A 13,680-nucleotide genomic window follows, 5' to 3' on the forward strand; every position below is an offset into this window, starting at 1 on the left:
CACTTGACTATCAAAATGTTTCCAATGTTGGTCCTTCCATTTCAAGAGGGTTAAGTGAATGTTAAAATGAGGGCTAAAACAGTCTTTTAAAACAAAAATTTTATATTATTAAAAATAAATTTATTTTTAAAACGATACGAAGTATAATTTATTTTTAAAGCAGTCCTTCCGTTTCGGCCTCGCCCTCTCCGTCGCCGGGAGCTTGTTCCACGAGCAGGAGATTGCAATCAGCGTGGCTGACAACGAACCCTAGCGACTATGTCCGCAACAGAATCGCCGACGGCGGCGGAGGTCCGGAGGTCAGGATTTGAACTGGACGCGGCGATCGGCGACAGCCTCCGCTACCTCTTCGGCCTCGAAGCCAACAGTAGCTTTCACCACGGCGTGGATTTGTGTGATTACATTGCTGCGTAGGTTCGCCCTCCGTGTGGACAAGAAATCTGGGATTTCAGGCAGCTGGTGACTAACGACCCGCGTGTTTTCGGAACCTCGTTTCTTGAATTGGCGGAGTTTTACAATTTAAGGGCATTAACGAGCCCGAACTTACCCTTGGCAAGAAACAACGATTCCTTATCCCACTTCGTTTCACCCTCCAAGTTTAGCGTTCTATGAATCCTAGGTGAACAGAGTGAAATGGTCCAAGAGAACTGTCGTGCTGCTCTTCGCCGGCGGCGGCGGAATCTCATTGTTAAGGTCTCTGCATTGAGGCTTAGGAGTGGCAGCTTAAGGAGTAAAGGTGTCACCTATAACGAGTTTGAAATATCTGTTGAAGTCAGAGTGCAACCTTATGTTAAGAAGCTTGTCTTGGTCTATCAAAACTTGGGCAATTTGTCTATGAAGTATTATCCTTTATCTGGGTACATGTATTTAGCTCCCATTCTTGGTCTTCTTGGTTATGATGCAACAAACCGGTCAGCCACGAACTTGCAGGAGTGGAATATTATGGCATCTGATAAGCCCATCTCTATAAGGTTTCTAGACGTGAAATCAATGCCTGTGGATCTATGCAAAGTGTGTTTCAATTGATTTAAAAGGTTCTGTTAATTTCAGCATTGTGTTATCCGACAACATATGCACAACGTTCCAGCAGGACCATTTCTCTATTGTTGTCGAGTCCATTGCTCCTCCTGCCCCAGTGTTTCCTCCTCCACCACCACCAGCAGGAGCGCCAAAACAAGCACAAGCACCACTATCCGCAAATCCCAATATCCGGCGGAGCATTCGACTGGAGTGTGAATGGCTGGAGGTTATTCGCCGAAGACAAAAAAATGTCGTCTGGGTTTCCCGGCAGCGTTCAGGAATTTTACAGCAACCCCAACGGAAGATCTGTCCCCGCGGGCAATAATATCGGGAATCTTATGTAGGGGGGAGTGCACGTTCCTTATGGATCTCAGCTCCCAAGAATTATGTCTGACCCGGCTTCTCAGATCACCCATTGAGGTCCGATATGATCGGGAAAAGGTCGCTGGTGGAGTTTCAACAGCAGCAGCAACTGCAATTCCTCCAGCAACAGTGGCAAGGGGCGCTAGGGCTTTATCTTCGGAACGTTAAGCCTCGAACTTATCAGCACTGTTCTTCGATATCTCCTCTTTCGCCGGTGTCCTCGATTTATTCGAATTCAAATTCGCCGGCGATGAACGCGAGGTACATAGTTTGGGTCTGAAAGAATACAAGGAAAGGGATGGTGAATTATACCAAGCACGTGAAATGACAACCTTACCCCTCAAACTAACATCCATTTAACCATCAATTGATGGAAGGACTAACATTGGAAAGATTTTGAAAGTCAAGTGTCTAAATTGTCCAAATTAAAAGTCAAAGACCAATTGTGGAAAATCAACATAGTCAGAGAACCATTCCTGAAATTAACTCATTAAAAATACATTGTTTTAGAATTAGAAATTACATAATAGATAATACTTCTTATTGTACTATTGTAACCTAAACACACACACTACTTCTTAAGAAAATTTAGAAGCTCTCTCTGAATGATTCTCGGACCTCACACAATTAGAGACTCAAAGTCGTAAACTCTGAGATAGATGGCTGCTTCTACTTATAGGACCTAATCCGAAACGTGAAAAACAATGTTACTCCTAATCAACCTAGTATTAAAGATTAACATTCCTTATAGAATTGGTTTTCCTTTGCACATAATATTTGACAAAACCTTTTGAGTCGACAATAATCTTCAAAATTTCTTTCCCTAAACTATTTTCCTGAGTTTCCTGAGCTATTTTGAGTAGCTTTGAATGGGATTGGAGGGTCTACCCTCGGGTTACCGTCCCAACGTTGGAATCTGTCTAATCAACGATGATAATCTGGTAAACGCATACGTTTTCAAAATATTTTTTCGCTCTGTTGTAGTTATCTGGATTTATGAGCATTTTAATTAATTAATTAATTTTTTTTTTTGTTATTCGTAGCTCAAGATATTATACTGTTATGCGTTTTATACATATGGAATTAAATAGATGTAGATGTAAATAAAAGGAATAATTTGAAGATAAATAGGGCTGGGGAAAGGCTGTAGTTGGAACTCGCTCGTACATGTAATAAGCATAACTTCACCTTTCCTCGCTAGTGACAGTTTTAATAGATCTTTTCCATTTTCCTCCTTTCTTTTGAGAGATGAAAGAGGATGGCAGGTAAGGAGTGATTATAAACATCACTTTAATAAATGTTGTGATTTTAAAATGGTATTAGGTCATTGAAGTGATGGTGATCCTTTGAGATATGCTTGCAGGTGTTTGTGGCTTCAAGATTGAATGCTCATGGATCATGGCAAATGCCACAGGTGAGACTACTGTTAAACTTTTCTCATACATTCAACATTCAGCTGATTACTTTGTTATTTATGCTTGAAATGTGTCTGTGTGTGTGTACACAAGCATTTTTTTTGTCAGACCACTAGATGTCCTGAGCATGCCCTAACTTTAGGAGGTACCTTTAAGCTCGTACCATACTCAGACTAATCACCGTTCCCGCCAAGCCGGCCCAATTAAGGGGCAAAGTGCTGGCCAGATTGGTTTTTCCATAACAGAGGGGGTTCGAACTCTCGACCTCTCTTAAGGGACGAGAGTGCACGGTCACTCACGCCAACCAAGCTGGTTCGTATATGTTGGAATATGAAATATGAGCAGCCTACTCTTATTATTATGCTTTTAAGTCTTTGGGGAGTGGAATAGTTTTAGACCTTTTATGTCCCTTCCATAGACACATAGTTTAGGCTGCTCATATTCCAACAGTATACAAAAGCATTTCAATCCAGTGACTTTGCATTTTTTTATACTATGGAGCGATGTTCTCATCATAAAGTTGCAAGCTCTTGTAGCCTCTTTGAGTAACTGATTGGAAAAATCTTCAAAATTCCATTCAGTTGATCACTAAAGTAATTCTGTTAGATGGTTAGACCTGAGTTTTGAAGGACTTCAGGTCTTCAGCTATGCCATACATGTTCTGAAGTATTGTCAGATTCATTTTCTAATTTTAAAATCATTTTATTTGAGTTAATTATATCTGCTATGTCATCTAGTATCTATATTGTTATTGTTATTAGGGAGGCATTGAAGATGGAGAAGATCCACAATCTGCTGCGATTAGAGAATTGCGTGAAGAAACTGGAGTAGTGTCAGCTGAAGTGATTGCAGAGGTCACTGAAGTTTCTGTATTTCTCCAATCACATCTCCCTCTCCCCTTCCTGTACATAAATACATATGCAGTGTCAGTTGGATTTAGATCACATTTTTCAGAAATTCTTTTGCAATAACATAGGTCATCTGAATGAGCGGGTTTGAAATTGTCAAAACTATTTGATGCCTTCTCCTCCCCCAACAAAATGAGTCTGGTGTCCTCTTTTTCACTCTTCAAGAAGCTTGTAACATGGGGTCGTCAGATGATTATTCCATTGGTCATAATAAGTGACGCCTTGAAAATTCTATTGGAATTGAAAGGATGGATACATTGATTTTGAAGGTGTTTTTGACTTGTCAGGTTCCACAGTGGTTGCACTATGACTTCCCACCTGCTGTGAAAGCCAAGGTGAGTCGTCTTTGGGGCAAAGAATGGGATGGGCAGGCACAGAAATGGTATGCTTCCTCTCTTTAATACATGTGTACAGAATCACAAGATTGCTACTCTTTTCTTGTAAAGGCAAGGCGAGTGAGCTATGTGGCATTTAGCTATCTTTTATTGTTTTTGAAAATTATGGAAGTGATCTCTTGTTATACAATACTAGTTATCCTGTTACGCTATTCATATCTGACACTTCACATATGTTCTAGTCGGGTTTCCCTCAAACTGGACTGGCCATTCTGTACCTTCACTCTTTAAGTAATTTCATTGCTCATAATTTACCCAGGCCACTACAATTGTCTACGGCACTTTCTATAATAATGAGTAAGATAAACTAGGTAATATTCTTGCATCAAATAGAACATTTTGTGCTACTGTATTGATTGTTTACCTGCTTGCTTTCTTACTCCCGATCCTCATATATACCCCATCCTTGACTTCTTTCCTCCTTTCCCATGTCACACAAGCTTAATAGAAAAGCCATCACCTTTTTCTTTTGAAAGTTGAATCATGAATCATGATCAAACAAGTCAAAAGTTAACCCTGCTTCTAGTGTTAAACGAAAGACTAAATTAGCCGTGTGCTAATTAGAACTTCTTATATTTGAGCTATTACTTACAAATAAATGCCACTTGAGGACACTAAAAGTTGTGCAGGTAAAAGAGAGATAGTTGACTGAAAATGTCCAAATGATAACATTCCTAGTTAATCTTTAAGTGGATCTGTTTACTTGGATTCAAATGACACTTATGTAACATTTGGTTCCCTAGTGTTTGAGCTGTGCATACAAATGTAGAAATAGGGAAGAAAGAGATATAGGACTGATTCCTTGAGGGATAGTGGTTGTCTTTTCCCCTTTTGTGCTGTAAGTGATTAACAAACACTTGTGTTGAGATTTTATTTTCTGAAGTCAGAAATTTAACGGAAACCCATGATTTGTTCAGTAAAGGCTTCTGCTTTTTGCCAAAGATAGGTTTCTTATGAGGCTTGTTAAAGATGAGAGCGAGATTAACTTAGCAACAGGTGAAGCAAAGCCAGAATTCTCAGAGTGGAAATGGGCAAGTCCTGAAGAAGTCATTGAAAAGGTACTCAGTAAAGATTAATATTTAATAGATAGATAACTTAAGAAGATTTTGTGATATATTTGTCAAAGCATGCACTAAGCTGGAACCCAATGGGACCAAATAACAGGTAGTTGAATACAAAAGGCAAACGTATGAGGAAGTTTTCAGAAACTTCCGACATCATTTCTATGATAATGGAAACTCTGCTTAATGCCAATCAACCAAGTGAGTGTTGTGGACATGATCTGAGCTTGTTTGGTCTCTTTGTAAATAAAAGTGGTGCTTGCAACAAATACCAGTCTTTATGATGTTAAATGTGATCCTATAAGGGGAAGTTCTTGCCATTATATAGTATTGTTGGTTATGTAGTAAATTTCACTTTTAGTTGATAGGAAAGTAGTAACAATTTACTTTATATTATATTGCGCTGTAAATGTCATTTTTAATTCTATCTTAAACTAAGGGTGTGTTTGGTTCATGGGGTTTACATATTAAGAATGTGAATCAAAATCATAATTAGTGTTTGGTTGCCAACTTTTAAAAACACAATTATGAGATTTGACAGTTGCAAGGTGGACCATGGTCCTAAATGGTGTATTTTTAGTATTGGAATTGTGAATTTCTAGAATATAAATTGTGCTTCTAAGTTTTAGAAATTTGTTAATACAATACAGGATTGTCATAAATTGTGAATTTTTAAAAGGTAATTTGTGAACATTTAGGGTGTGTTTGGTTGATGGGTTTTGCCCATAGGAATGGGTATGAAAGGGGGCAAATTATGCTGTGCATCTGTATGCACCATGCATGGTGCATACGGATGCAAAAACGACGTCATTTTAATAAAACACGCGTCTCACCTTAAAAAAAAAAAAATCAGGCTCGATTTCCAGCAAAACATATGAACTAAAATTCCATAATCGATGAACTATAATTCCATAATCAATGAACTATAATTCCATAATCTAATCTATGAACTAAAAATTCCAGAATGAATGAACTAAAATTCCATAATCTATAAACTAAAATTTCAGAATCGATGAACTACAATTTCATAATCGATGAACTATAATTCCATAATCAATGAACTATAATTCCATAATCTATGAACTAAAATTCCAGAATGAATGAACAATATAATGTTGTTGCTGGGAATCGAACCTGAATTTTTTTAAAAGGGGAGGCGCGCGTTTTTTAATAAAACGACGTCGTTTTGGCATCCGTATGCACCATGCATGGTGCATACGGATGCACAGCATAACGATTGATGAAAGTGATTGTTATTGTTTGGTTGATAGGTTTTTAGAACACTATTATGGGTTTCAAATACCCCATCAATTAAAAAACGCATACCTAAATAAAATAAGGGTTTCATTCCCTTATTCATTCTCAAGCGCTACTATTAGTAATCATTCCCATTCCACCCTACTACCAAACATGTTAAATACTTTCACCAAAACCCATTACCATTACCAAGTATTTGATACCCATTTCGATTCTGATTTCCATGTGCGAACCAAACACACCCTTAGTATGTAAATTGTACGAAGTATATCTTTGGACCCAGGCCCACGGAATAATTTGTTGAGATTTGATTACCCCTTCAATTAAAAATCTTATTTCTTAATTAAAAAATGGTATCATTCCATCTTATTGGTAGTATGATTTTTAAATATGGATTAGTGCTTTTAGATTTTTGTTTTGTTTATATTGGTGCTTTGGATTTTTTTTTTTTTTTTTTTTTTTTTTTGAAAACCAAAGCAATAGTATTATTATCATGAAATAAAACGTTCAATATAAGTAGGAATAGATGAAAACCAACTAATATGACCAGGCTGTGAACTCGCAGACCTGGCTAAAGCATGAGCACACTTGTTCACTGATCGAGAAACATACTTGATAGACACTGATTCAAAGTGTCGTTTGAGATTCTGACAATGCCTGGCCTTACAACACAACCTGCATATGAATAATCCGGACAGTCCTAGTTGAGAAGTTTACACACCATCTGATATCAATCTGAACGAACTATCATATTACGCCAACCTTACACAAGAATCCATGAAAGAGCCTCCTTCATTGCCATTGCCTCCGCAAGATGGGGATTATTTAAGCATCGAATGGGACCAGATTTTGCAACCACAAAATTACCATTATTGATAATACAACAACACCATAGAATTCAGAATTTGTGGTCTGTGGAATGGAGGTGTCAACTTCAACAACAAAAGTCGTTTCTGGGATTTGAATATTATGTTCCACCACATTCTGCTCATGAGAGGAAATAGCAGCCCAATTATCTTCAGAAATTTGCCAATCAACCACACAGTTCTCAATCATCACCTTTATCCCTTGTAGAGTCCAAGCTTTTCTACCCCACACCCAATCATTTCTTCTCTTCCACAAGCACCAGCAAACAGCAAGGTAATTCCGTAGTTTGTCCTTATCAGTTTGCTTAAAAAGATCTGATAACCAAACTTCAAAATTAGTTGTAGTATGCTGTACAAAATTTTCCAGATTTCTCTAAACATCCACAGCTGCTGGGCATTCCAAGAATGCATGTTCCATAGTTTCAGGACTACCAAGGAAACAACAGTAGGTAAAATAGCTCTCGCACAACGCCATGCAAAATTCTTGACCTTCGGAGGTAGTTTGGATCCCCATAAATTCTTCCATGCTATAAACTGGGATCAATGACTAGAATGTGTAGAATGGGGTGAGAAATTGCCAAAATGTGTGCTGACTTTTTTTTTGACAAAAATATGCAAAACTCTATTACCTGTTGCGTTTTTGAAGGTATTTAATCCGTATTTTCTTTTCGTTAAATACTTAAAACACAACTGGTAGTTGCGTTTTTCGTATTGTATACGAAAAACGCATCTCCCAGATGCGTTTTCATCTTACGTATTGAATACGTTAAAACGCAATTGGGAGATGCGTTTTACGTATTATACTTGAAAATACGTAAAACGCAAGACCAAAATGAGTTGTGTTTATCGGCGTATTTCGCCGGAGAAATTTACAAAAACGCAAGACCGAATTGCGTTATTTGAATAAAACGTTAAAACGCTAAAACCACTTGCGTTTTATAGGCGGTTCCGGCGCCGGTAGTTCGTTTTGTGTACTGTTCATCGGCTATTTAAGTATACTTAAAAATACAAATATTAATAGAATATAATGTGGTGTTGCACAGTTGGTTCAGCGTGGTGATTGCGAAAAAAGTCCTTGCACAATTAATGCGACTTGCGTTTTGTGGTTCTCGCCGTCCTTCAAATTCGCCGGAGACGGCCGGTACAAAAAAAAAGTCAAAAACGCAACTTAGTTTTGCGTTTTACGTATAATACGTAAAACGCAAAAGTAAGTTGCGTTTTGGGGAAACCGTATGTGTTGGAAAACGCAAGAGCGTAATGCGTTTTACGTATACGAATACGTAAACGCAACTACCTCTTGCGTTTTACAGAAATACACGAAAAAAAAAAAATATACACCAAAAACGCAACTCCCAAAGGAGTTTTACATATTGTTATCAAAAAAAAATACGACACATATTGAGAATGTAGGCTTGTTGACTGCACATTCTAGTCATTGATCCCTGTAAACTGAGTATTAACCGGCAATGCATTATCAAACATCATTCGGTAGCCATGACGTACAGTGTAGATACCTCGTATATCCTCTCGCCAACACCACCGGTCCTCCATGCCACTCGAAACAGGAATTTTTAAGATTAAACTCGCATCTCTTGGGCTAAAGATCTCACAAACCAGATTAGTATTCCAGTCGCATGTCACTGGATCAATTAAAGCATCAATCATAGCTTCACCATAAGTGTTCGAGATTGGGGTTTAAATATATGGATTCTCCTTATCAGGTAGCCAAGGTTGATGCCATATTTTAGTTGACCGTCCGTCTCCAATTCGTCGGAAACTGTCCCTCTTAAAACTTTAATTATATTGTGATCAGTTGTCTTTTATTTATTTATTATTTTTATTATTTTTAAAACTTTTATTCTCATTATAGATCATACATAACCAAACATCAATATTGATAATCATTTCAATTTCACCCTACTACCATACATGCAAAATACTTTCACCAAAACCCATTATCATTACCAAGTATTTGATTCTTATTCTGATTTCAATTCTCATTTGGGCCTAACATTATTTTACTTTTTCATGTCATAACACTAGTTAGTTTTAGTGATGGCAATGGGGCGGGCTGAGTGCGGCCCCCGCCCCGCACCCGCATGCATTTCCAACCCACTCCTCGCAATCGCACTCGCACTCGCGCGGGTAATGAAATTCCTATCTCATACTCGCCCCGCGGGAATTTTGCGGGTGCAGGTAATACCCAACCCGAAATTCTAATTATTCTTCCAAAAGGCTGAACCCCAACCCTAAGGGTTCCCCACACCCCGGCCCGACAGAGCATTTGGAAGGATGTAAATCATGGTGACTCAACTGAACATGAACCACAGAGGCTAGACCGGTGCTCATTGCGCACAAGGAGCCCCCTTCACATTGAGAGGTCACTCCCACACTGCCGCTGGTGCGGGTAATACCCAACCCGAAATTCTAATTATTAATATTACACTTAAATCTAATAACAATTTTATGCTACAATTCTAATTATCACATGGATTTTTTTTATAAGTTTGAACATAACTCTAAAATTTAATAAGGGCCAATGGAGTCAATCCTTAATTCGAACTAAAATTGTGTTTGTCGTATAAATTGTATTAAGTGTTTACTCATTACGTTATTTGTATTGTTCCTATTCAATTTTTATTAACAGAAAACTAAGAAGTTTAATTCATTATGCATTTTTAATTATAAAATATACATAAACTTATATAATAAATGAATACTAATAACAATATATATAAGTGCAGGTGCGGGGCGGGATACCTCCCCCGCACCCGCCCCCATACCCGCGCGAGTATACAAAATTCCCCCCATACCCGGACCTATTATTCAAATTGTGCGAGTATTTTAAAATCCGTAGGGGCAGAAATGCGAAAAACTCATTGAATGCGGATAGAATTGTCATTCCTAGTTAGTTTTGTGTTAAATTCCGAATATGTATTGTTCGCTGTATAAAAATGTAGGAGTGACATGGAGAATAAACATATGTGAAGTTTAATATAAAGCTAAACATAACTAAATGAGATATAAAAATAATCAAGTATTTGGAAATTGACTTACCGCTCAAAGTTTGATTTGTTTGACCAATTATAGTTGTTTGAGTTGGTTAAATAGTTAAAATAAGTGTGTGGTAAATAATTTTTTTGGCTTAGCATATTAATGCCAATAAGCTGAAAATGAAAAAAGCTATTTTGAGTAGCTTATTAATATTAATTTATTGCATTTTTGTTTTTAAAATATAATTTATCATTAATAGTTGTGGGTTATTATAGTATTCAAATTTATATTTTTAATATCGTCAAAATCTGCCTAGAGCCCGACTAGGGATGACAATTTGCTCTGCCCCTAACGAGGGTCCTTGCTCCCTGCCCCGATGGGGACGAGGATGGATAAAATTTTTGGGGAACAAGGAATATATGTAATTCTTTGTCGGGAACGGGGATACCACTTCTTGCCCCGTCCCGTCCCCGAATAATAGGGGGGCTTCAAGTAAGAACGTTTGCTAGGTAGGAACCTAGCTAAGAATTAATCCAAGCCATCCAAATATGCTCAATCAATGGTCTAGATAATTAATCATTTTGATGTGGATCTTAAACATAATTAATTAGAAAGGATATTAGTGTAAATTAGTCTAGTTATCAATTATAAACTAATATTATATTTGGATTCTTTTCAAGATTTTTGGATGACGAGATAAGGAAGAAGTCCAATTGATATATAATTCTAAGATCGATTGGTTTGCGGTAGGGAGTGAAGGATGGCCGACCGCCGTTCGTGAGGTTTCAGATAGAGACGAAGAAAAGTTATCATCGGCGACTGCTACCACACATGAAATCTGCTGCTATCATATTGCTATGTGTGCACAAACAATTGCATGAAGAGTGCTGCTATTTTGTACGTCTTCTCTAAGTTGCTAGGGAATGATGAACTACAATGGTTTGTACATTCTATTAAAAATCCATATGGTTCTCGTGAATTCGTGGTACCGGTTTTTTTGGGGGTCAAAATGGCTCAAGCAGCCTAATATAAGTGCACACACCAGGGTTTACTGTCTTGTCAAACACACTTTTTCTACTTATTATGGCACACACTACGAAACTCAAGTGCACAACTCCGCCATTCACATCCACCTAGGTTGCGTGCACACTCAACTTATAGTAAGTGCACATACGAAAATCACATCTACAGAGAATGGATGTGTCCTGGTTGTAGTATATTTTCAAACAAATAATACTCGGAGTACAGGGTTATCGATCCACAGGGAAGTGGGGTATTAAGCACTAGCTACTAACTTATTCTTGTAAAGCTAATCCTAATGATTATCTTGGATGGTTGCATAAAATAAATAAAGCAAAGCAAAATATTAGGGTTTTGAAAACAATAGAGAGAGAATGAGATTCCTAGGATTCAAGTGTTTAATCCCCTAGTGCCTAACATAAGTGCAATATTAAATCTGGGTTTAAACTAGTGTGAGAATGCAAAGATGGTATAGAGTTACTCCCGTAATCTCTAACCCTAGTGAATATTTACTCCCGTGATATAAACACCCAACAATATAAGATGAAGCATTCATAATAAATTCCTAATTACTACCATCTCCCGATGCGCAATAATCAAGAATTAAACTCCCTAACATAAATGCCCTTTCCCAAGGTGCAACAGTTAAGTGCAATTGTGTGTATTCTCAATTATGCCTTACTCCCGTTATGACATAAACAAAACAATGAACAAGTAATCCGGGCCCTGAACTACTAGCTTCAACAATATAATCACAATTGCAACACAAGTTTAAAACTCAAATAATAATATATTAAAGAATATGAGAGCACAAGGACATAGATTCATAAACATTTTTACCCAAGAATCTCTAAAGGAATTTAGCCAAGCATGACTAAATTATACATATCAAATAAAATAAAGAAATTACAAATCATCAAAGAGAGTACAAGAATGAACCAAGTGATTTTCCCAAATCTCTCTAGCTTTCGTCTTGCTTCCCAAGACAACTCGTGACTCTTGATTTCTTCTCTTTCTTGTCTCCAAATATCTCTCCACCTCCTTTAGGGTTGAGGAATGTGGATTTTTATAGCTGGAACCAATTCTGGAGAGAATAGGAAAATTCCGCGCAAAATGGGCCGAAACTGCGACTGGGCCACCCACCCGCTCAACGCGTAGAGTCAGTGTCCTCAATTATCCGGAGCTTACTGGAAAAGCTCGATGTGTCGAAAGTGGCGTCGGAATTTCGCGTCCTTGCTATAGCCGCTCGACGCATCTCGGTCTCGGCTTCTGGAAATTTTGGACGCGTCGAGCCCTGGCTCGACGCGTTGAACTTACTGTGCACGCGTCCTTCGATCCACTTTGACTCCAAATTTGTCCTAGAACTTCCATTGTCTTTTCTCTTAACCTACAATGGTTCCAAAACACTAACAAACACCATAAAACATTCAAAATAAGTGTGAACCATATCTAAATGATAGAACAAGATAATATGCATTTAAATTACCAAAATCATGGGCTTAAGCATAACAAATATATTCAAACTAATAATAGAAATATGTACAATTAGACTCACATCAAACTCCCCCAAACTTAAACCTTTGCATGTCCTCAAGCAAAAACCAAGGAATAAATCACAAGTCAAGCATAACAATTACTCCTACTCTCTCTTGCACAACCAAACATACCACCAACCAACTTGCTATAAAACAACATGCTTCAAGAGTCATATCTGTTTGGCACATAAGACCCATTTTCAAGCCAATAACCAAACACCAAGAATTATTAAAGTGTTTGAGGATCAAGTGTGCACAAATACTCAGTTGAGATTATGCAAAACACGGCTCATGAATGAGATCCCATAGGTTTCCCTGATGTGAGTCTAATTGTGCACATTTCTAGTATTAGTTTGATTATATTTGTTAGGCTTAAGCTCATAGTTTTGTTAATTTAATTGCATAATCCCTTGTTTCATCATTTAGTTATGGTTCACACTTGTTTTGAATGTTTTACGATATTTGCTAGTGTTTTGGAACCATTATAGGTAAAGTGAAAGAGCAAGGAAAGTTCCCAGTGCGAGTTTGGAGCCAAAATGGACAAGTTGGAGCCTAGAAGACTCGACGCGTCGAAAACATGCGGACCGCACCAGTTTTCTGACGTAAGGCTTCAACGCGTCGAAAAAAGGCAGTACGCCTTATGATTTAAAATGGCGTGCGCTCGACGTGTCGAGCAGGCCCTCGATGCGTCGAGAGGTGCTGATTTCATTAAGGCAGCGATTTCCAAAAGAATAAAAAGGCGGCAAATCCAAATTGAAGAGGAGAAATTCCAATTTCACCCCCCCTGCTTTGTACCTATTATAAAATCCCACAGTTCTCAACTCTAGAGATCATTCAGAGATCTTT

At 37.9% G+C, this 13,680-nt stretch overlaps 1 protein-coding gene across 2 annotated transcripts; it reads left to right on the forward strand.

Annotated features, from left to right (window-relative positions):
- Positions 1-2,112: 2,112 nt before the first annotated feature.
- Positions 2,113-5,616, forward strand: LOC109163316 (nudix hydrolase 25-like). 2 transcript variants are annotated; one of them, XM_019312071.1, is made up of 7 exons: positions 2,113-2,324; positions 2,747-2,797; positions 3,560-3,667; positions 3,994-4,088; positions 5,048-5,159; positions 5,266-5,306; positions 5,358-5,616. In XM_019312071.1, exons 1-7 carry the CDS (start codon positions 2,253-2,255, stop codon positions 5,365-5,367), a joined length of 489 nt encoding a protein of 162 aa, XP_019167616.1. In that variant the 5' UTR covers positions 2,113-2,252; the 3' UTR covers positions 5,368-5,616. The 2 variants fall into 2 exon arrangements, with proteins under 2 accessions (XP_019167616.1, XP_019167615.1); XM_019312070.1 differs by having other exon boundaries at positions 2,118-2,324; positions 5,266-5,616.
- The last annotated feature ends 8,064 nt before the right edge of the window (positions 5,617-13,680 follow it).

This window comes from Ipomoea nil, unplaced genomic scaffold (genome assembly GCF_001879475.1).
Source record: "Ipomoea nil cultivar Tokyo-kokei standard unplaced genomic scaffold, Asagao_1.1 scaffold3017, whole genome shotgun sequence".
In the NCBI taxonomy this organism is placed as follows: Eukaryota; Viridiplantae; Streptophyta; class Magnoliopsida; order Solanales; family Convolvulaceae; genus Ipomoea; species Ipomoea nil.